Raw genomic sequence first — 24,091 nt, 5'->3', positions numbered from 1 at the left:
GATTAAAGCCCCTTTTGTCCTTTAAAAATCGATATATAACATGTGTTGGTGCAATAAATAAGAAAAATGCAAACGGAGGTTGAGCACAAACAGAAATAAATGCTTTTGTCCATAAGGGTAAGTCCAGTTTTTGAAGCTGCGTCCTTAAAGGGACACTCCAGGCACCCAGACCACTTCTGCTCATTGGAGTGGTCTGGGTGCCAACTCCCACTACCCTTAACCCTGCAAGTGTAATTATTGCAGTTTTTTTTAAACTGCAATAATTACCTTGCAGGGTTAAGTCCTCCCCTAGTGGCTGTCTATTAGACAGCCACTAGAGGACACTTCCTGCTCTATAGCACAGGTTTTCTGTGCTAGAGCGTCGCTGGACGTCCTCACGCTGTGTGAGGACCTCCAGCGTCGCTCTATTCCCCATAGGGAAACATTGAAATTCATTTTCAATGCTTTCCTATGGGGTGCGCTAATGCGCATGCGCGGCATTGCCGCGCATGCGCATTAGGTCTCCTCGGCCGGCGGGCGAGATCAGTCTCGCCCACCGGCCGACGTAAGCAGAAGGAGGAGCGGCGGGGGAGGAGGAAGCAGAGACGTGGGACCTGTCGCTGCCTCTGGTAAGTCACTGAAGGGGTTTTCACCCCTTCAGCAACTGGGGATTGGGGGGTGGGAGGGAGAGGGACCCTCCAGTGCCAGGAAAACGCATCGTTTTCCTGGCACTGGAGTTTCCCTTTAAGGGGTTAAGTCTGTTTTACTGCTTTTGTTATTTTATTGGTGTCTTTTACCGGAATAAAGAATAATAAAAAAAAAAATGAAATCACTCAAATTTCACAATGTACATAAAACACAAAATTCGTGAACAATGCAACACATTTAAAAACCACAAAATCCGATTTATACAATACTCAAAAAGTGTCAATGTGATACACCATGTGTGTATTTTGGTTATTTTAATAAATATACCCAATCAAACCAAAACGTGTTCTTATAACTGACTCAGGTAAAATCAGCCTGAGTGTGATACTGATGTTTTCAATCAGGATTGGTAGCAGCTTGTTTCGTCAGATATGAAACAGGAGAAAAGCAGCATTCATCAGTAAAATCAGAAGCATTTATTCACACAGCATTAAAAGCCTTACATTTAAGCATATGAAGTATCTCAATGCAGAATTCACTTGCAGCACAACGCGTTTTAACGTTCTGGATCCCTTCCTCAGGTGCTTATACATTGCACAGGGAAGTTCCTCTAATTTAAGCCCTTTTTGGCGATAAACGAGTCCCCAAACCTGCCCCAAAATGGGCCGGGTTTAGGCGCTCGTTTGGTGCCTAAAATGTGGTGGATTTAGGTGCTCATTTGGTGCCAAAAAGGGCTTTAAAAATTAGGAACTTACCTGAGCAATGTATAAGTACCTGAGGAAGACTTCCAGAACGTTAAAACGCGTTGTGCTGCAAGTGAATTCTGCATGAGATATTGCATACTCACACTCAAGCTGATATTAGCTGAGCCAGTTAGAAGAACAGGCTCATTAAAATGTTAGTGTGATACCAACTATTTCCAGTTTCCATTTCAAAAATCCTGGTGGTAAAGCTGTTCACTTTAATTAAAGGAACACTATAGTCACCTAAATTACTTTAGCTAAATAAAGCAGTTTTAGTGTATAGATCATTCCCCTGCAATTTCACTGCTCAATTCACTGTCATTTAGGAGTTTAACCCCTTAAGGACCGGCCTGTTTTTGCGATGTTTGTACGTTAAGGACTAGAGCAGTTTTAACACTTTTGTGGTGTTTGTGTTTAGCTGTAATTTTCCGCTCTCTCATTTACGGTTCCCATACAAGTTATATATTGTTTTTTTCACGACAAGAAGGGCTTTCTTTACATACCAGTATTTATATTATGTCATATATTGTATTTAAAAAAAATAATAAAATATGGTGAAAAAAAAAAAAACATGTTTCTGGACTTTTACTTGAAAAATCTTTTACTTATCTACAAAAGCTAATGAAAAAAACTGCTAAATAGATTCAAAATTTTGTCCCGAGTTTAAAAACACCCAGTGTTTACATGCTTTATTGCTTTTTTTTGCAAGTTATAGGCCTATAAATACAAGTAGGAAATTGCTGTTTCAATATATATATATATATTTTAAATGTACCAATAGTGACATTGTTACACCGTTATCTGTCATAAATCCCCGAAACACACCTAACATGTACATATTTTTTAAAGTAGACAACCCAGGGTATTCAAAATGGGGTATGTCCAGTCTTTTTTAGTAGCCACCTAGTCACAAACACTGGCCAAAGTTAGCATTTATATTTGTTTGTGTGTTAAAAATGCAAAAAACGCTAACTTTGGCCGGTGTTTGTGACCAAGTGGCTACTAAAAAAGGCTGAACATACCCCATTTGCAATACCTTGGGTTGTCTTCTTTTGCAAATGGTATGCCATCATGGGGCTAATTCTCATTCCTTGGCTACCATACGCTCTCAAAGGCAACCTAACCAATCTGACAAATTTCAATAAAAAAAAAAAAAAAAAAGTAAAATCAAGCCTTATATTTGACCCTGTAACTTTCACAAACACTATAAAACCTCTACATGTGGGGTACTGTTATACTCAGGAGACTTCGCTGAACACAAATATTAGTGTATCAGAACAGTAAAATATATCACAGCAATAATATCCTCAGTGAAAGAGCTGTTTATGTGTGAAAAATGCAAAAAACTTCACTTTCACTGACAATATCATCGCTGTGATATGTTTTACTGTTTTGAAACACTAATATTTGTGTTCAGCGAAGTCTCCCGAGTAAAACAGTACCCCCATGTACAGGATTTAGGGTGTCATAGAAAGTTACAGGGTTAAACACAGTGCTAGCAAATTAAATTATCTGGACTTTTGGCCTGGGTTGGCAGGCAGGTCCCTCAAATTGCAATAATTAAAATTACTTAATTAGGTAAAAATATGTACGTAGAATTTTAATATATATACATATTTATATATTTGACGTCTACGTGTATATTTATGTAATTATGTATGTGGACATATGTATATTTCGTATTATTTTTATTTATTTATTTATTTATACATAGATATATATATCATTACATTCTAAGTGTATTTTGATATAAATATATATATATATCAATATCAAAATACTGTTAGAATAAAATTGCATATATATATATATATATATATATATATATAATTTTTTTTAATTATTAAAAATTATTTTTATTGTTTGTTATTTATTTTTATTAAACATATTATTTGTATTTTATAATATATATATATATATATATATATATATACACACACCATATATATACCATATATATATAGTTATTAGATATATATTGTATATATTCGTGTGTAATTTAAATATAAGTGTATTTTTATATTAATATACGTATATATAAATATAAAAATACACTTAGTATGACATTATATATATATATATATATATATATATATATATATACATATTATTTGTTTTTTTTTTTTACACTTTATTTTTGATTTTACAGATGCAGGGAGACTGCCTGTCAGCACAGACAGTCCCCCTGCAGGCAGATACACAGACCCCTATTGCGGTCATGTGATCGAGTGATCACATGGCCGTGGGGTCCTGATCTGCCGAGGGGGGACTGCCCGGGCAGACAGGCAGTCCCCCTGGACCGGGAGGAGAGCGGATCGCCGCCGTGGGACCGACGGCGATCAGGTAAGTAGCCCCTGACCATTATGACGGTTCAGGACCGTCAGCGGTCCAAACGCACATTTTACCGCTGACGGTCCTGAACCGTCAGCGGTCCTTAAGGGGTTAATCACTTTGTTTCTGTTTATGCAGCCCTAGCCACACCTCCCCTGGCTATGATTGACAGAGCCTGCATGAAAGAAAAACTGGTTTCCCTTTCAAACAGATGTAATTTACCTTAAATAATTGTATCTCAATCTCTAAATTGAACTTTAATCACATACAGGAGGCTCTTGCAGGGTCTTGCAAGCTATTAATATAGCAGGGGATAAGAAAATCTTAATTGAACAGAACTTGCAATAAAGAAAGCCTAAATAGGGCTCTCTTTACAGGAAGTGTTTATGGAAGGCTGTGCAAGTCACATGCAGGGAGGTGTGACTAGGGTTCATAAACAAAGGGATTTAACTCCTAAATAGCAGAGGATTGAACAGTGAGGCTGCAGGGGCATGTTCTATACACCAAAACTGCTTCATTAAGCTAAAGTTGTTCAGGTGACTATAGTGTCCCTTTAAGTAAGTGAATAACATGGATTATATTGTTACAATACCTGTCAAGAAGTTGGATACATTGGAAAACAAGTGGTCAGTTCACAACAGGCAGTAAAACTGAACAAGCAAAAAGATCTGAGTGACTTTAACAAGGGACAAATAGCCATGGCTAGACATCTGGGTCAGAGCATCTCCAAAACGACAAGTCTTATGGGTGGGGTGTCCCTGGTATGCAGTGAACTAACGGGAAGAAGGCAATGTTATGTTCTTGGCAATGTACTGCTGGGAATCCAGGGTCCTGGTATTTATGTGGATGTTACTTTGACACGTATCACCTACATAGAGTATGTTGCAGACCACCTACAGACCCTTCACGGCAATGATGTTTCCCTGATAGCAGTGGCCTCTTTCAGCAGGATAATGCACCCTGCCAAAAATATTCAGGAACAGTTTGAGGAACATGACAAAGAGTTCAAGGTGTTGCCTTGGCCTCCAAATTCCCCAAATCCCAATCCAATTGTGCTGGAACAACACATCGGATTTATGCAGGCCCCATCTTGCAACTTGCATGAATTAAAGGACCTGCTACTAATGTCTTTGTTCCAGATACCACCCGACATGTTCAGAGGTCTTGTGGAGTCCATGCCTCAACGCATCAGAGCTGTTTTGGCAGCGTGAGGTGGACCTAAACAATATTAGGCAGGTGGTCTTAATGTTGTTTCTGATCATTGTGTGTATATACACATATACATAAACACATCCATGCATCGCATAATTGCCATTCACTAGGCCTAGCATCTACAAATTAACTCCTGGTAAGTATGCTATGGCTTTCTGAAGAGCTTTGTGTGTGAGGATATGCTTATTTCTATTTGAAATAGGCATTTTTATAAATAAGTGCAGAAACTCCTTCTGGCTGAAAACTAGAAGAAGTTATCATCTCGATTTGGTTAGTTCCACAGAATCAGAAGAATTTGGGCATTGCGGGGGGTCCCTTTAAGGTCACCTATTACCTCCTATTGGAGATGATGAAACTTTTGTCGCAGGGAATTACCAGTCGCAATCGATTCGATTTTGTAGTTTGGAAACAGTCGTTAGTTGCGGTTAGGGATATCCATTTTAAAGCTTAAAAGGACCACTACAGGCACCCAGACCACTTCAGCTTAATGAAGTGGTCTGGGTGCCAGGTCCATCTAGGATTAACCCTGCAGCTGTAAACATAGCAGTTTCAGAAAAACTGCTATGTTTACATATGGGTTAATCCAGCCTCTAGTGGCTGTGTCATTGACAGCCGCTAGAGGCGCTTCCGCACTTCTCACTGTGAAAATCACAGTGAGAAGACGCCAGCGTCCATAGGAAAGCATTGAGAATGCTTTACTATGGACTGACTGAATACGTGCGCGGCTCTTGCCGCGCATGCGCATTCGGCAGAAGAGGGAGGAGAGTCTCCGAGAAAGTTAAGTGTTTAACCCCTTCCTCCCCCTAGAGCTCAGCAGGAGGGGGGCCATGAGGGAGGGTGGGGGTGGAACCTATTAATACTACAATGTCAGGAAAACGAGTTTGTTTTTCTGGTACTATAGTGGTCCTTTAACGACAACATTCCTCATAAAGGGAAAGCAAAACTATAAAACTAAACTTATACATTTACTAGTGACATAAACCAAACATATTCTGTATTTGTGTGACTTAATACCTGATTAAAGTGACCATGGCAGTATTGCTGTGCCTGCGGGATGTGGAAAATTTCATCCATGTATGGATCTCTTTGTTCTCTGGTGAGTTTTGAAAAAAGTACACTGGATAGCAGAAAACAGCCGCTGAATAAAGCGGAGAAATAGTAACCTTCAAGCTTGTCCATGAGTGTTTTAGAGTGACGTCATAGACTGTAAGAAGAAAGAACACAGATATTAACAATTGCAGTTTACCACATAACCATAGCAATGTTTAAAATGGGCAACAGAAACGATATACTGGTATGTGAGAGGAAAACAAATCTCACTTATTTATTCATAAAATATTTTACCAGGAAAGATCCATTGAGATTTCTCTCGTTTTCAAGTATCAGAAAGTTATAAAAGTTATTCTTGTGGGTTAAACCACTGACATATAAGCATGCACTTCCAGAGTAGATGTGATTGCAGCTTGGCCCTGCCAGGATATATTATATGTTAAAAATAATAATAAGATCTAATCTCCTAATATAAAATGCAATATTGTCGCTTGCTTCCTGCAAGATCATCTACTTTGCAACGTGTAAAACAAACAAAACAGCCCATGCTAATACGTGATACATGAATCTCTGTAAACTGATCATCCTATTATCTGTAGTCCACAATGCAGTTTGAGATAAAGCATACCTATAACACCGGTAACCGTGTATGTACAAACCGAATGGCGGTGTACTGGCTCAGTGATCACTCTGTTGATTAGTACGAGGTGCAGCTCTCACACTTTGTCGCAGCTGTGGCTGTATACACCCAGAAGTGTGCAGCGTTCTGTGGAGCCCGGCTGGAAACACGCTCCTGTACAAGCGTTCTGTTCGGAATCCTGTCACTAGAACCCACGCTCACACGGTAAGGACAGGGCAGTTTTCTGTTAGGACTGCTGGCATTTCGGGTGGGACAACATAAACACAGCTCGCATCTACAGGTTAGTGAATAAACCCAAATGTTTTCTTAGAGCAGCTTCGGCCTTGGCGTAAAGCTCGATATAACCACGTTATAGCTCCATCTTGTTAGAGAATTCCATCAGAGCTATTCAATAAAGTAAATTCAAAATTAATCTTAAAATTAAAGGGACACTATGGTCACCAGAACCACCACAGCTTAGTGTACTGGGTGGCCCATAGTAGGGATCGAGGGATATTGATTTTTTTTTTTTTTTTTTTTTTAGAGCCAATACAGATAATCTGTGAACTTTCAGGTCTATAGCCATTCACTTACCGATATTCTGTACGTTTACCATTTTGAAAAAATAAACTATTTCTACACAAATCTACTGTTAACTGAACATGTTTATTATAATTTTTTTTGCAAATCTTTTTTTTTTTATTAAGGTAAATGCACAAAATATACATGCCAGTCAGATTTTTTTATGTTTTCAAGAATATATGTGTGTGTAGTGGATGCAGTGAGAGTATTTGATTAGTGAATGCAGTGTGTGTAGTGTGTGTGTGTGTGTTTGTGTAGTGTGTGTGTATATAATGAATGCGGTGTGTGTATAGTGAATGCAGTGTGTGTGGTGTGTGTATAGTGAATGCAGTGTGTGTGGTGTGTGTATAGTGAATGCAGTGTGTGTGGTGTGTGTATAGTGAATGCAGTGTGTGTGGTGTGTGTATAGTGAATGCAGTGTGTGTGGTGTGTGTATAGTGAATGCAGTGTGTGTGGTGTGTGTGTATAGTGAATGCAGTGTGTGTGGTGTGTGTGTATAGTGAATGCAGTGTGTGTGGTGTGTGTATAGTGAATGCAGTGTGTGTGGTGTGTGTATAGTGAATGCAGTGTGTGTGGTGTGTGTATAGTGAATGCAGTGTGTGTGGTGTGTGTGTATAGTGAATGCAGTGTGTGTGGTGTGTGTATAGTGAATGCAGTGTGTGTGGTGTGTGTATAGTGAATGCAGTGTGTGTGGTGTGTGTATAGTGAATGCAGTGTGTGTGGTGTGTGTATAGTGAATGCAGTGTGTGTGGTGTGTGTATAGTGAATGCAGTGTGTGTGGTGTGTGTATAGTGAATGCAGTGTGTGTGGTGTGTGTATAGTGAATGCAGTGTGTGTGGTGTGTGTATAGTGAATGCAGTGTGTGTGGTGTGTGTATAGTGAATGCAGTGTGTGTGGTGTGTGTATAGTGAATGCAGTGTGTGTGGTGTGTGTATAGTGAATGCAGTGTGTGTGGTGTGTGTATAGTGAATGCAGTGTGTGTATAGTGAATGTAGTGTATGGTGTGTGTGTGTGTGTGTATAGTGAATGCAGTGTGTGTGGTGTGTGTATAGTGAATGCAGTGTGTGTGTGTGTGTGTGTGTGTGTGTGTGTATAGTGAATGTAGTGTATGGTGTGTGTGTGTGTGTGTGTGTGTGTGTGTGTGTGTGTGTGTATAGTGAATGCAGTGTGTGGTGTGTGTGTATATAGTGAATGCAGTGTGTGGTGTGTGTGTATATAGTGAATGCAGTGTGTATATAGTGAATGCAGTGTGTGGTGTGTGTATAGTGAATGCAGTGTGTGGTGTGTGTATAGTGAATGCAGTGTGTGCGTAGTGTGCGTATAGTGAATGCAGTGTGTGTGTAGTGTGCGTATATTGAATGCAGTGTGTGTAGTGTGCGTATAGTGGACGCAGTGTGTGTAGTGTGCGTCTAGTGAACGCAGTGTGCTTGTGTAGTGTGTGTAGGTTGCGTATATAACGAATGCAAAGTGTTTGTGTAGTGTGTTTATATAATGCAGTGTGTGTGTGTGTGTGTTTGTGTAGGTATGTAATGTGTGTAAAATGGGGGGGCATTTTTACTTTTTTTTTGTTTTTGTTTTTTTTTTAGTCCCCCCCTCCCTGCTTCTTACTTGGCCAGAGAGGGGGATATGGCATTCCCTGGTGGTCCGGTGGCATGGACTGTGCAGTGGGGGCCCGCAGCAAGCTCTTACTTCAGCTCCCCTGTCTAAATCGCCTGTGGCAACGCTCTGACAGCCGCGGTACTCGCAAGATTTAGACAGGGGAGCTGCTGGGAAGGTAAGTATGAGCTTGCTGCAGGCCCTCCAGGACAGCCTGGCGGCCCTGGTCTGCATTATTGGCAATATCGGTATCTCTATAGGCCGATACCGATATTGCCGAAAATACCGATAATCGGTCGATACCTCGCCCATAGGTCCCACACAGATACACTGGATACATAAGATATATGGATGGGTAGGGACTTACGGGCCACCCTGTAGTTGTTCTGGTGAGTATAGTTAGTCCCAGCAGGCTTTTTAATGTAAACACTGACTTTTCAGATATGCTTGTTTTGATTGAAGTTTATAAAAGTGCTGATTTCTACTGGAAATTAACATCACCTATTATTCTCTGTTGGAGACGATTTAAAACTTTTGTCTCCCCCTGGAATTACCTCGTCAGAAGGCGACTAGAGGTGCACAATGTGCAGCACCTATGTTTAACGTCTACATTCTGCATTGAGACGCTGAAAGTTCCCCATAGTGATGCATGGATTCCATACATCTCTTTGAGAAGAAGCTGATTGGCCAGAAAGACTTTTATGAAAACACTTTTTTTTTTTTTTGGTTGGAGTATCCCTTTGAATGCATTACTGTGTTGTGTATGTAGTTATGTTTTGTTAAAAGTATACTGTAGTGCCAGGAATACAGACAACCACTGGAGGCAGACTTAGAGCTGCAATGTAAACATTGCAATTTATATGGAACTGCAATGTTTTGTTGGCACTTGTGATGAACTAAACATCGTCACTGGTGCTTGGAGAGGCCTGCTGGCTAGCCTCTTACTAAAAAAAAACTATGGGCCCTTTAGAGACCTACGGGCCCTTTCAGAGAACCTGCTATGTTTACAAATGGGTAACCCAGCCTCTAGTGGCTGTCTTATTGACAGCCGCTTCCGCACTTCTCACTGTGATTTTCACAGTGAGAAGACGCCAGCGTCCAAAGGAAAGCATTAAGAATGCTTTCCTATGAGACTGGCTGAATGCGCTCGCGGATCATTCAGCCGATGACGGCAGAAGAAGGAGGGAGCCCGGCGCTGGAAAAAGGTAGGAATTTAATCCCTTCCTCACCCTAGAGCCCGGCGGGAGGGGGACCCAGAGGGTGAGGGGGACCCAAGGACCCTATAGAGCCAGGAAAACGAGTATGTTTTCCTGGCACTATAGTGATCCTTTAAGCTGTAGTGGTTCTGGTGACTATAGTGTCCCTTTAAGAATTGTATATTTCTCGTAAATTAACCTTCGCTAGTTTAAAAAAAACTGGCTCCTAACTTTTTTAGCTCGCTCCTAGATTCCAAACAAATTTGTCAAGCCCTGTGTTACATGACATTATTATTTATATAGCACCAGCAAATTCCGTAGTGCTGTATAATGGGTGGACTAACAGACATGTAATTGTAACCAGACAAGTGGACGGACCGGAACAGAGGGCCTGAGGGCCCTGCTCAATGAGCTTATATGCTAGAGGACATAAGGATTCTTGTTTCCTTTCTCTGCAGATTCTGTGCTGTATTCAATCGCAATGGATGAACCATATAACTTGGAATTGTTTCCTGGGTGTCAGATAAAACTGTTACTTTTTAGAAATATTAGAAATGCAGCAGCCCTAAAACGTAAAGCAATGGAAGGATCCATTGAAGGTGCATTGCTAAATCCTGCATTGGTAAGTATGCATTGTGATCTAACTTACAATGGTAAAGCCAACCATGTTATGTGCTGAGCACTGTTCCTCAGAACCATAGGAAGCAATAGAATATAACAGTATGTTGAAAGGTAGTCTAACTTGAAGCCATTAGTAGAAAAACCTATGCTTTCAAAAGTTTCACATCCATCTAAGAGTTCAGGGCTGGCTAATGTGAATTTGGTGTAAATTTGGCATCTGACACCAGCACGCACAGCATGCTCATTGAATTGGTTATAGTGCCTGAAGTATCCTGCAGGTACTGTCCCCCCATTCAGTGTTAAACCACACCCACCCTCGCTGGAGGTGTGGCTAAGGCAGAGATTACACACTTCTTTCAAGCCATAATCGTTCATACCAGCAGTAGGTGCTGTGTTAGGCTGAAAGTGTCAGCCACTGACACTACCAGTCAGGCAGAGCAGCACATTGCTTTTATTAACCCAAGCAGCACAGAGGGAGTGGGCTGCTAAGGCATATGTGTAGCATTAAAACAAATAGAAAAAAGAAAACCAGTTTAAAACTGAATGGAAGGATTTCAACATCCCCCCTTCCGTTCTTTACACCCTTCCCCCTCCGGTGACTTGGCATCAGCACTGGAATGGAGGTACGTTTTCTCTTTTTATTTATTTTGTTTTATTTTTTGAGGGGGGTGAAGGTGAGTTGGTGGGGACCAGGTTAGGAAGGGTTACTGTAACCAAAACTAATGTGTTTTTTTTTTATTTTATTTTTTTTTTTGGTGTGACACTTTAAAGGATAATGCAAATACCTGAAACACTTCAGTTTGTGTTAATTTTCCAAAAGGGTTGTTTTCAATAGTAATAGCCAATCTTATAAAGTAATGCTGATACACCTCCCAAGCTGTCAGACAGGCGGCCCTGTTCCTTCCTCCTATTTCATCTTGCTAAACTCAATGGTGCAGACGCTTGCGCGCAGTACACCTGCGTTTAAAAGACATCTCAATGAGCTGTAATACAGTTTATTGAGAAGTCTGTGATTAGATAGTTACAGAAAGTAACTTCTCCTATTTTCAAGCACAACTATTAGCTACTGCTTCTTGATATTACAATTTCTATTAAATGCTTATACTGTTTCCCAGTACAGAGACAATATTACATTGATGTATTTTTCTTATCCCTTATCTGGCGGTTACTTAGGGTTCATTCTGCAGCACCGTAGCAATACCTGTAAAGTAATTATTGTGGTAAACATAGAGGATATAAATGAAGTAATACTGAATTAAATACGCATACATCTATTCTATTTATTTCAAAAAGATTCTAGATGCACTTCAAATTCGTGTGGCAGCAAACAAGGCAATTCATCTACACAGGCTTGGAAAAATGAAGACGAGGTCCCTCAATGCTGAGATCATATTTAACCTGTCACCAACCAATAATGTAAGTAGCACCATACAGGAAGCATACCGTAGTAAACTCATATTAGTCTTCTGCATTTTCATAGTTTACAAAAGTGTCACCTTATTTTGTTTATTTATTTAAACATATAATTTATATGACTTACTTTTGGACTTTTTTTTTTTTTTCTTTCAGTATCTTTATCAAAAATTGTATTCTCTTTATTTTTTTTATTTTTTTAATTCTTTATTTTTGTAGTGCATATGATGTTAACATACAGGCACGTGGTACCCCAAAGGCACTCCGCATGCACATTTCAAAGACAGAGTGTATTACATGGAAAGCAATTGAGTACAGTAGAACGATGCACTATTTTTTATATATATATATAAACATGTTTAACTCGTAGTGTATTAGAAAGCTTGAACAGCTGTAACACGTTAGGGCTAGCTTTGCCATCTTGGAGGGATATCCAAGGAGGAAGGGAATCCTAGGAGATAAGCGGCCACTCCATAACCCTGACCGTGAGCAACAATATGACAAATCATGGCAACCATCAGAGGCATTAAACAAAATAATAATAACAATAGTGGAGAAATAATACAGAAATTAAGTGCAATCTACAACCTCGCTGGTATGAAATACAACTGGCTTATACCCTGATTGCTTTAGGTCTGTTGTGAGTCTGCTTGTGGCGTTCAGTTTATGTTTACGGCATGTTTCAGTTTACGGCATGCGCCTACATAATAGTATACAATACAACGTAGCTCGGGTTCGCCACCATTGCTAGTAAGGGGAGGGTGCGAGGCCGAGCTAGAAAGTTACTTGTGTGTGCATTTAGGTGTGCAGAGTGTAACGGGCGCATTCAGCCACAGTAGTATGCTTAATCAGCGTATTAACAAACTCCGTAACCAAGCAGGGGTCATATACTTGTAGATTATGCGTGTTAATGGATAAACAGTAATAGTCGTGGAGCTGTGCAGCTTAGCCACTCCGGGTTAATCAGCCGTGGGTTAGTAGCCTCTCCCCCTAAGGTGTTGCCTAAAGTAAATTCTGTACTGTTGAACAGCGTTTTAACTAAACAATTTGCGTCCCGTGTATTCTGCTCATGAAAACAAATTAAGTAAATAAGGGGGGGGGGTCTACGGGTGAGAACGGCTCTACTTCTTAGTGTACCCCTGTAAAATTAAATAAATCAACTCAGGGAAGCAGTAAGTAAAGTAACCAAAAAGTCAATGCACTCCAGACGTTTAGTGTCCACTATCCTATTGGAAGTGTGCAGCTGTAATATCCTCAGTGAGTGTGGGGGTCGTCGTGTAGGGGTTAGTAGTCCCGTAGGGTCCCGTTGTGCCTTTCATTCAGCCCGTGTCTCGAGTGATCACCACTCATACAGATTAGGTCTTCCCGCCAAGGTACTCAGCGGTCGGCCATTAGTCGGGAAAGGCGAGTTGAGAGTCTCGTGTAGGCCTGCGGGTCGGTGCTCCTGGGTACGGTAGGTGGGTAATTGTGTAGTGGCCAACTCGGCCCGTCCATATATAAGTACAAACAATAATAACAAAACTGTGGAACGGTATCAAGACAGCGCTACGCTTTGTGGGCGCTCTCTACAGGGGAGCTCAGGTAGGGGCTACTGTCCGTGTAGCGCGGGCCATGTCTCTGGGGTAGCCGGGTTCCACTCGTGGGATCTGGGTGTAGTGCGGGGCTGTTGCAGTGAGTCCTGTGGAAGGCCCAAGGCGACGAGATGTGACTTTGCCTCCTGTAGGTTCGTAATAAGGTAGGTATGTGCACCTTGAGTCACCAGAAGCTTGTGTGTGGAGCGCCATTGGTATTTCACATTGTGAGCGCGGAGCAAGGTGGTAAAAGGCCGTAAAGTTGCGCGCCATGCCGCAGTCCCTCTTGATAGATCTGCGTACAGCGATAGAGCCATGTCTTCAAAGGCTAGTGGCGCGCTACTCCTGGCAGCGGCCATTACCGCCATCTTGTCCTGTCGATTTTGAAACTTTACAATTAAGTCTCTGGGTGCCGCCTGTGGTGCCGTGGGTGATTTCGGGATCCTGAACATGCCGTCCAGTACAACCCCCTTGGCTTGCTTCGGTGGGAGTAGCTTGCTAATCAAACGCCGGAAAAAGTGGGGGAGTTCAGACTCAGGGACAGTCTCTGCTACCCCTCTAACCTTTATGTTTTGGGCTCGGCGTGAGTCTTCTAGCGTCACCAGGGTCTGTTCCAGTCTCAGGTGTGTTAGGTGTAGCGTTTTCACCTCCTGTTGGAGCGTGGACACTTGCCTCGATTGGGTGCGGCAATCTTGCTCCACGGTGCTCATGCGGTGTGTTAGGCCTTGTATGTCCCTTTTAATTTCCGCCATATCCACCTGGATGTTACTGCGGAGCTCCGCTAACAGCTCCCTCATTTCAGCCTTTGTAACCGGGGCATCGTCCGGTTTCGCTTGAGGCTGTGTCAGGGCCTGCATGGCGGGTAGGCCTGTCTCCTCAGGCTCTGAGAGACCTTCGTCTGAGTCTGCGAAGTCGTCCATGTAGGCCTCCAAATCGGGCCGTGGCGCGCATCGTGCTCGCTGCCACAGATCCCCTATGCTGGCGCCCGGCCGGGGCAGGTCGGTTTTCGTTTTTTTGTTTTTCCTGCCCATCGGTGGGTCTCCTGCTGCAACAGATGAACGTTTGTAGCTGTGTTGTGGGGTAAATTAATCAAATTCTGCTTAAATTACTGCTATGTGTCTCGGAGCTCTCTTGAGATGCGACCAGTCAGTTCGGCTGTTCGTATTCTCTTTATTTAAGTATCAACCTCCCTGTCTATGTGTGTCTCTCTTTCCCACTTAATACAAGTGCACAGTTATAGAAGGGTATTAAAATACAGTTTCCAGAAAACAATATCTAAATACAAATGGCTTCCTGAGTTCACTTCAGAGAGTTAAAATAGATAAATGTTCTATAATGTACTATCTGGGTCTATCCAGCACTGTATTTCTTATACTTTATTTTTGTTGGAAGTCAAATGGGTATGTTTAGTTGTCAGCCCCACCTTATTCTGCATATTCATTACCCCACTGAAGAAATAAACATTTATATTCTGCGCGCTTGAAAAACATGAATACCAAAGAAAGTGAAAGCGCACACGAAGTGAAAATATAATTACCCTTCCTTGTTATAAGTCATTTGAATAACAAGCAAGGGTAATTCTAATATATATTGTTTCACTTTGTGTGTGCTCTCACTTTCTTTGGTATTCTTGTATTTAAATGTGGGATTGTGGATATCTAGTGATTGACTCACGGGTGATATAGCTGCACCACTTTTATATTTAGCACCATGCCACTATCCTATTTTAATTTTTTTAATATGCTTAGCTCGTAGCATTCAAGTGTATGGGTATATTTCACTTTCCCCAAAATTAGCTCCCTTTTTTGAAAGTGTTTCAGGAGCTATTTTTAATTCCCTTTATAATTTTTATGATTAAAGGTAAAACATTGAGGTACAAAAAGGGACTTTCTTTGTTTAGGAAAAGAGTAAAAACGTAGGTAACCTAAATACTTAGCTTTCAAGACTGGATGAGGATATGCAGTGAAAAATATTTCCATCTGTTTTCTGAATTATGGATCTTATAACTGGCTCTGAGACATTAACAATCAAACCAAAGAGATTACCTAGTGTTAAATGATTTCATTAGCAGAGTTGCCAAATCTGAAGCAAAAAAACAAAACCGAATTGTAACCGCTGGCGGTTCCCTTATTTACCACTATAATGTCTTAAAGCATAGAACTTAGTAGGGCTAACCATACAGATCTCTTAGCCATAATTTTATATAGTTAGTAAGAGATCCTCTATTTAACATATATAAATAATTGAGAATACAATATAAAATAAGGATTGTCTTGGAAGCAATATGTCTTTTAGATATTTATTATATAAAAATATAAATATAGACATATAACATCCATTATAGCAGAGTTTATAAGATGAAATTAAATGCTTGCAAATATCATTAATAGGTTAACATACCCTTCTGAACATGTCATCATGTCAGCCTCTCAGTCATTTTAAGATGGAGCAGCGTCTGTCTCCAAGTCTCTCCTCTGTGTCTTAACATTTAAAAGTACACTTATTTATACCTTAAGTGTCGTCATTTTAGAGTCACCATAGTTCATATATGAAAAAGTAACTTGTCTACTTTAAATCAATTTAGGACCTCCCTTAATTTGGCAAAGATACAAGGCAATAACTAAAGGGTGCATACGTCATGGAAATTTTCCTGACTTAGTTCAAGATGGCATCTTAAAGTCTGAATAGCTTATCTGTTGTTTATACTAAGACGTAAGTGCACAGTCGTGGGAGATTCCCGGATTTGGGGAAGTTCCATTAACTTTGGGTTACCACAGTATATTGTGTACTGAAAGAGTCGTAGTATAGCCTTGAAGCTTGTTTATGCATTATTGTTATTGTAATTCGTCTGGGACAAAATGGCGCAAACATTATGCACTGAGGTTATTGCTTAAAGAAACATCTATGAAAAACAATATGTTCCATTTCTAACACCTTGTCAATTTTCAATATCTCTTAAAGACAAAGTACACAGTTTAAGAAATACAACATTTCATTCTAAAACTTGTAATATTTGCATTTGCCCATAACAGAATTACTACATAAATTAGTATCAAAGGGACACTGTAGGCACCCAGACCACTTGAGCTAATTGAAGTGGTGTGGGTGCAGTGTCCCTATTTCCCTTATTGCTGTAACGTTAAACATTGCAGTTCCAGAGAACCTGTAATGTTTACATTGCAGCACTAAGTCTGCCAACAATGGATGTCTACTAGACCGCCACTAGAAGGCTTCCTGGATTGAAACGGACCTTTGGTCCGTTATTTGACGATGGACGTCCTCACGTTTTGCATGAGAACATCCAGCATCCGATTTTTCCCCATTGATCCAATGCTTTCCTATTGGGGAAAATCGCATTAGCGCCCACTCATAGCAGGACGTCGGAGGGGGCGGAGCATCGCCCCAGTGCCGAGGGACATCAGCGCTGGGATAAGTTAAGTAAATAAAGGGTTTTTAACCCTTTATTTATCGGGAAGCGAGGAGGAGCGATAGTGCCAGGAATACAGCTTTGTATTCCTGGCACTACAATATCCCTTTAATGCCTAGTTTATGTAGGGTAAGCAAAACATTTGCATATTGCCATGTCGTTGCTCTGTCTAATTGCCTATGCACCATCATACAACACAAAAAGTTTACAGATTTATGTAAATCCCCCCCCCCCCAAAAAAAATAACTAATATTGGGCATTAAGAAAACTCGTTGGTTTCAATTCTGGTTGACTGCTTTTTTTTTTTTTTATCAGTAAATTTTATTCGGTCAGAAAGAAAGATTTTGGTGCTAAATGTTTATTTATCTTGTTATAAATAAATACAGAGTGTATTACTTTTTACCTTCACAATAATTATAAATTAACCTTTTGTAAGCAAAATGTTTTCTTCATTTTAGATTTCAGAAGCTTTCAAAAAGTTTGGTCTGTCAGACAGCAATTCTGACGTTCTTGTTGTTTTGACTGATGATGGAAGAAATACATTGAATTCCCAAGAAATAATCTCTCATGTGGATGGCCAGCAAGTCTCTTTAGCAGAGCTATCACAACTAACAGATATCACACAAGTAAAAAAGGTAGGACAAATCAATAGTCCTGATGCTTGAAACTAATTACTGTTCTCCTTACCGTAGCCAATATCCACTTGAATCTCCTCTTTAAACTGTAATTTTCAAACTGCCAGCAAGAACAACTAGCATTACATCACTACTACCTTAATACATGAGGACTTCAAATTACATTTTTTGTAACATTTTGCTGATTTTCAAATGGCATCTTGATAAATGTTGCTGCAGTAATGGATAAAAAGTATCCCCTTTGCTTGCCGTCACTATCAGCAATGCCTGTCTCTGGTACTACATTTAGTAGTATCAAAAACAATATTGTGAGCTGACAGATCTTAGCTATTCAGAAGAGACTTCCTAATTGTCGTGAATGCTGCATACTTGGAAACAGGAGGTATAATGCAGGGAACATTCTAGTGTGAGATGCCTGTGTCTAACCCATTAAAGGGACACTACAAGGACCAAAACCACTACAGCTTAATGTGGTGGTTCTTTGCAAAGAGACTGTCCATGGACGCTGAAAATTGTAAACACTGTCTTTTCGGAGCAAAGGCAGTCTTTACATTTATCCCTAAGACCACTCCTAGTTGCTGTCACTCAATGACAGGCTGACACGATATATCCTTCCTGGTGTGGTGCTCCAATCTTTGCAGAATTCATATTGGGTGTCCTCATGCTCTGCATGAAGGTGTCATATGCTCCCCTTAGAGATGCCAATGCATGTCTGAGATGATGTCGATTTGCACACGTGCGCACCATTCAAGAATGCTTCACTTTGGGAGACCATCAGTACAGGAGAGAAGTGGTGGCTATGTTGACACTGGTGTGCAGGGACACTGAAGGAGATTAATAAACATGCTTTATTTTACTTAACCCCTTAAGGACACATGACGTGTGTGACATGTCAAGATTCCCTTTTATTCCAGAAGTTTGGTCCTTAAGGGGTTAAAGGCTAACTCCAAGTATCATAACAACTGCAGCCTTCTGTTATCTGTAATGTGGGAAATCATTTCCCATTGGTTTATCCTCTTACTTGGGAATTTAGCAGGTGCCATTGGAATTATTCTGCTGAATGTGATGACATCCCTCTTTTTCAGAGCTATAGAAGCTGGATGCAGATACCCACAGCCATTTATTAGCTGAGAGCATCAACTGATCGCTCAGAGCCAATGAATGGCAGTCTGTGCATAGAAATATGCACAGAATTCACATTTGCCAGCCCGGAACTCATATTTCTAAGCTGACTAATGATGCTCCTGGAGCTGGAGTTACACTTCCATGAGCAGAGGACTTAAACTATGTATGTGAAGGGTTTTCTAGAAAAACGCTGTGCAGGCCAGTTTTAATAAATAATTGGGCTACTGACAAGATGAACTTTAGAATTGTACAGAAAGCAACACAGGTGCCTATCCCAATAGCCCAGAATCGAACATCAACAGAAGGATTGGTTCCAAGCATAGATTAGTAGTGATGATCTTGTTCCAATGCAAGTATTAAAGATTAAATGAATACTAAATGCATAAAGAAACAAAAAAACTTAAGGTATGTGGCTAGGATCCAGATGGCTATACTAGAGAGGTGTGTGTGTGTGTTTTGTATATTTGTACGCACAAGTGGCCAAGTCATTAATTCTTCTCTTTTATAAAAGTACAATACACAAAGATCCATTTTAATACAATCCTCCCTGATCTTTGTACCTTGGTATACTTGTTTTATTAATACTCTTTATGTAACACTCTGGAAATACAAAGTGTTTATGTTTAAACTGATACCAAGAATAACTATCAGGACAAAACTCTGGTACCCAAAAAGCGCAGTACTCATATTCTCAGTTCATTTTAGTAATAGTTTCTCTAATTTCTTGGGGTTTTTGTTTGACTGTCTTTATTGAAACTGTGAAACTTAAAAGTACATACAAAGACAAAAGGTGTAAAAGGAAACACTTGCCTATTTAGGCACCATGGCTTCATTATTATATTTTTGGGTAAGCTTTTCAATTAACTTTACAAATTATTATTTTAAAAAAATTCACATTTGTTGATATATTGATATATTTGTTATATATTATCTCTTACGATATTTCAGTATTTTGAATAAGCCATTTCAAAAGTTTATCCAAAAATATTAATTAATCTAAAATATTTTTTATGAGACTACTTGTATAAAAAACACCAAACTATATGAAAGATCAAATCAGCATGAGAATAAAGCAATATATATTAAAATCACACTCCAAACCCCTAATGCCGAAGTACTTTATGTGAGAAGAGCGTGTCCTATTTATTTTATTCATTTATTTTAATTTCATTTTACAAACAGTACAGATTTCAAAAGACATAATTACTTCTATAAATTAACCTTGTTACAACCACCTGACTTTTATTAGGCCCAGGCCTAGATTGGCCATTGGACAAACCGAGCAAATGCCCTGTGGGCTTTGATGGCCATGGTCCAAGGCTGAAAGGAAGATCAAAGGATCTCCCGTGTCGGCTTCTTTAGGGCTGATGCTGCCTGAACTCCGGTCCATAGAGGGAGCTTGGTGCGGTGGGGAGATCAAAGATCTCTCTCGCCATCCTGCACAATGATGCACAGCGCAGGCCCCTGTGCATATGGTCTACACCTGTCAAGGGGTGTAGACCAGATACTTCTTCCACTGGACCACCAGGGATACAAATTCCTCTCCAGCATCCTCTCCTGCCAAGGACCAAGGTAAGGAAGAGGGATGGGGGAGTATGTATTTTGTTTTTCCATGTCCCCCTTCCTCACCCAGCAGTCCCTGACCCTCCCTATTTTATGCCCTGCAGCTGCTGCTTCCCTCTCACCCAGAAGCCCCATGTCCCCTCTCATACACTACAGCCCTTGTCTTCCCCTCTCACCCTGCCCCCCTATTACCCTGCAGCCCCTGTCCCCCTCTCACCCTGCAGCCCCATGTCCCCTCTCACACCCTGCCCTTCCTCTCACCCAGCAGCCTCTCTCATACCCTGTATCCCCTGTCTCCACCTCTTACCCAGCAGCCCGTGCCCTCTCACCCAGCAGCCACTGTCCCCACCTCTCACCCAGCAGCCACTGTCCCCACCTCTCACCCAGCAGCCACTGTCCCCACCTCTCACCCAGCAGCCACTGTCCCCACCTCTCACCCAGCAGCCCAATTTCCCCACCTATCACCCAGCAGCCCAATTTCCCCACCTATCACCCAGCAGCCCAATTTCCGCCCTCTCACCCAGACGCCCCTGCCGCCCTCTCACCCAGCAGCCCAATTTCCGCCCTCTCACCCAGACGCCCCTGCCGCCCTCTCACCCAGACGCCCCTGCCGCCCTCTCACCCAGACGCCCCTGCCGCCCTCTCACCCAGACGCCCCTGCCGCCCTCTCACCCAGACGCCCCTGCCGCCCTCTCACCCAGACGCCCCTGCCGCCCTATGTCCCCTCTCACACCCAGCAGCCCAATGTCCCCTCACATCCAGAAACCCCATTACACCATCTCTCACCCTGCAGTCCCATGTCCCTTCTCAACATGCTGCAGCCCATTGTCCATTATCAGCCTCATTTCCCCCTTCCACACTCTAGAGCTCTTATTCTGCCCTCACACAACATCTCCTATTGTCTTATTGTCTCCCCCTAACACACACATCGCCTATCAGGCCCACGCTACATGTGAACTGCCCTGAGGGGTATTAGACAAATGTGCCCACTTTGGAGAGGCATGAATGTCATTGATGAACCAACATGCACCCTCTTGGGCCACACCCCTCCGAGTGCTGCTCTGCCTTTAAATGCCTGGGCTGAATTTTTGTCCCAGTCCGGCTCTGATCAGACCTGTTACTTCCTAGTTGTTTAGCTCAGTTGAATTAAACTCAAGAGGCAGGTAATTGCTCAGAGTACCTACATTGCATAAACTTCTTATTGAGCTGCATTGAGAAGTCTGTAATTGGACAGCCACACAAAGTCTGGGCTGTTTTTTTACTGGGGGTATATATATATATATATATATATATATATATATATATATATATATATATATATATGACTTCAGACAATAGATTTGCAGCTTTTGCATGCTGTTTTTACATGTGCCTCAATTAAAAAAAGTATTTCTTTTTTTAAATCTGGTATTGGAGTGTCCCTTTAATATAGTACATATTGATCTGCTGGGGGGGGGGGGGGGAGGGGAGGTGTGGGGGATTGTGAGGGAGGTGGGACCAGAGGGCACTATAATGTTAGGAATACAGATTTGAAATCCCAGTTTTAATGCAGATTTATTAAAAGGAGGGAAAAAAAAGAACATGTACAACTTCATTTGACCTATCACAGCCCTGAAGTCAAATATTTATGTCATTGAAAACAATTAAAAATCCTTTGTTACATCTAAGATATATACTAGACAATAATAGACACATTGTTACACATACAGTAGAGAAATAAAATGCTGCTTTTTGATTGAAGGTATCTGAATGCAGATGTTTTCAGGGACTTGAGACTGGTGGCAGGTTTGAGACTTTCACAATATTTTCTTGAAATGCACACAAATGTTGTTTGCAATTCCAAAATTAGATCTGAATGTCAGGGGTCTTTGGAATTGCGTGAGACCTTTCCATTTTGTTGCCACAAGCCTTTTCTTTCTTTTACCTAGTGGCAAAAATAAAGTTATTACTGTGACTGGCCATTACATTTTAATGCAAATAAAATCTGTCAATTATTCAGCTTTATTACAAATGTGTTTTATAATTTCAGTCTGTTTTTCTAATATACTGTTAACTATACTGTAAAATAAAAAGTATACATAGGTTTTCTAAACTGTTACATTTCTTCTTTATTTACTCACAGGTATATAAAATTACAGCGCAAGAAGAAAAGATTGGCTCCATATTAGATGCGGTTATATGCCGAATGTCAACTAAAGATGTTTTATAAATATATATTTTTTGGACATGTAATGGAAATTACCGACAATGTAATTTGTGTTGCTCATCTTTTCACTTCATCATACAGTTCTTGAAAATGTGTTTTTCATATTTTTTTTTTATTAAATGTTGTTGGAAAAACACAATGCATTTCAGCATATCTTTCAGCATATTTTTTTTACACACCTATTTTAGACTTTTACTACCACATGAAACTATACTTATTTATTTTCTGGCGTAGTGATATGCTCCATTTACAATTACAAGAGTTAGAATTCTCTCATTTTACCTTTTTTCCTAGCAGAAGGTAGCTCCCTGGCTGCTGTTAAATACATGGGAAGTAAGTTAATTGCTAAAGGCAGTCAGTATTGATTATTGCATATATTAAATTGGGAAAATATGACATCTGAGTGAGGGAAATCAAGGCTAGAACTTCAGAGCAGTACCATCTGCTCATATGACGGGTGGAAATCTTGAAAACATTGTCATGTTTGTCAAAATGAAGCAACAGAGCAGTACCATCTGCTCATATGACAGGTGGAAATCTTGAAAACATTGTCATGTTTGTCAAAATGAAGCAACACATTTTATATGAAAGGAAAGATCACTCAAGTCAATCCTATCGTAAGACAGCAAGAACTGCTTAAATGACAAAACAAACTTCAAGATGAAATTGCACAAAGCAAGATGAAGTACAGAAAACACAAACTATAAATGAATTGTTGCTCACACATTTCAACTCTTTAAGGTTTTCTTTGTTTAAATTATTGTACTACACAGGGGTGTGGAAATTGTCCAAAGGATTAAAGCGATAGCTCAATCTACTTGGTCTGACTCCCAAAATAATTTCATATTGAGGGCCTTGTCTCGGCTATAGTCATAACCTTTGGCCTCATTTTTACCATTCAAGTTTAATTTGTGAAAATTTTGAGTTTAATAAATAATCCTGAGTCGATCCTGCTAGCCAGTCATTGGCTGAAAGTGCCTGCTGTTCCTGTCAATTCATTTCTATGCATATGCACAGAATTTACATAAGCTGACCCAGAAACTCTTGTTCCCGGCTGGATAATGACACCATGATGATGGAGGTTGACTTCCATCTCTGCCATCAGAGGAGTTAAATTCAATATGTGCAGCATTTCAAAGAGAAATATTGCACATACAGACTCCAAGCACTATGGCCACTTTAAATCACTAGTGAGCATGGTGATTGGAGTTACCCTTTAAAATGTTTCTGGTCCAAACACCCAGTCTATTTTCTCTGGTCAAGTAATACATTGCAGTTTGTTTGCAATTTCCAACCCACACCTCTTCATTGGAGGCACAGTGGCCACAGAGACAATACAGTCTTAGCACTAGACTAAAGGTAAGTTTAACCACTTTTTTGCTTTCAGAATATGAGGGCTGCAATCTAATCAAAGAAAGGAACATAAACATAAAAAAATATATATATTTTTATCAGTGTTCCTTTAATCTTGTATTTATTTTAAATTTTTGATCCAATTTCCCCACCTAGTGGTCAATATACAGATTTGCTGCATTCACCAATAGACAACCTATACGTCGTTTTAAAAAAATTAA

At 40.5% G+C, this 24,091-nt stretch overlaps 2 protein-coding genes across 3 annotated transcripts in view; one reads left to right on the top strand and one right to left on the bottom strand.

The window, feature by feature from the left end:
• Nucleotides 1-6,725, bottom strand: part of ALG10 (ALG10 alpha-1,2-glucosyltransferase) — a 29,678-nt gene extending 22,953 nt beyond the window's left edge. Inside the window, exons 1-2 of the mRNA XM_063448065.1 lie at nt 6,592-6,725; nt 5,928-6,117 (exon numbers count right to left, since the gene is read on the bottom strand). Of these exons, the coding sequence (XP_063304135.1) occupies nt 5,928-6,092 (165 nt within the window). The 5' untranslated portion in view covers nt 6,093-6,117; nt 6,592-6,725. The remainder of the gene's footprint in view (nt 1-5,927; nt 6,118-6,591) is intronic.
• Nucleotides 6,726-6,727: 2 nt separating this feature from the next.
• On the top strand, nt 6,728-22,543 carry TPRKB (TP53RK binding protein). 2 transcript variants are annotated; one of them, XM_063448066.1, is made up of 5 exons: nt 6,728-6,807; nt 10,415-10,578; nt 11,871-11,993; nt 17,447-17,623; nt 22,434-22,543. In XM_063448066.1, the coding sequence occupies exons 2-5, from the start codon at nt 10,438-10,440 to the stop codon at nt 22,518-22,520; spliced, it is 528 nt and encodes a 175-aa protein (XP_063304136.1). In that variant the 5' UTR covers nt 6,728-6,807; nt 10,415-10,437; the 3' UTR covers nt 22,521-22,543. The 2 variants fall into 2 exon arrangements, with proteins under 2 accessions (XP_063304136.1, XP_063304137.1); XM_063448067.1 differs by lacking the exon at nt 6,728-6,807 and adding an exon at nt 6,834-6,883.
• The last annotated feature ends 1,548 nt before the right edge of the window (nt 22,544-24,091 follow it).

Source organism: Pelobates fuscus, chromosome 3 (genome assembly GCF_036172605.1).
Source record: "Pelobates fuscus isolate aPelFus1 chromosome 3, aPelFus1.pri, whole genome shotgun sequence".
Taxonomy (NCBI): Eukaryota; Metazoa; Chordata; class Amphibia; order Anura; family Pelobatidae; genus Pelobates; species Pelobates fuscus.
The sequence above is the reverse complement of the archived record's forward strand: the minus strand, read 5'-3'. Positions and strand labels throughout refer to the sequence as shown.

Coding starts and splice junctions, on each gene's coding strand:
- TPRKB (XM_063448066.1), top strand. CDS start 10,438: ATGGATGAACCATATAACTTGGAATTGTTTCCTGGGTGTCAGATAAAA. Junction 11,994..17,446: donor ACCTGTCACCAACCAATAAT/GTAAGTAGCACC, acceptor TCTTCATTTTAG/ATTTCAGAAGCTTTCAAAAA. Junction 17,624..22,433: donor ATATCACACAAGTAAAAAAG/GTAGGACAAATC, acceptor ATTTACTCACAG/GTATATAAAATTACAGCGCA.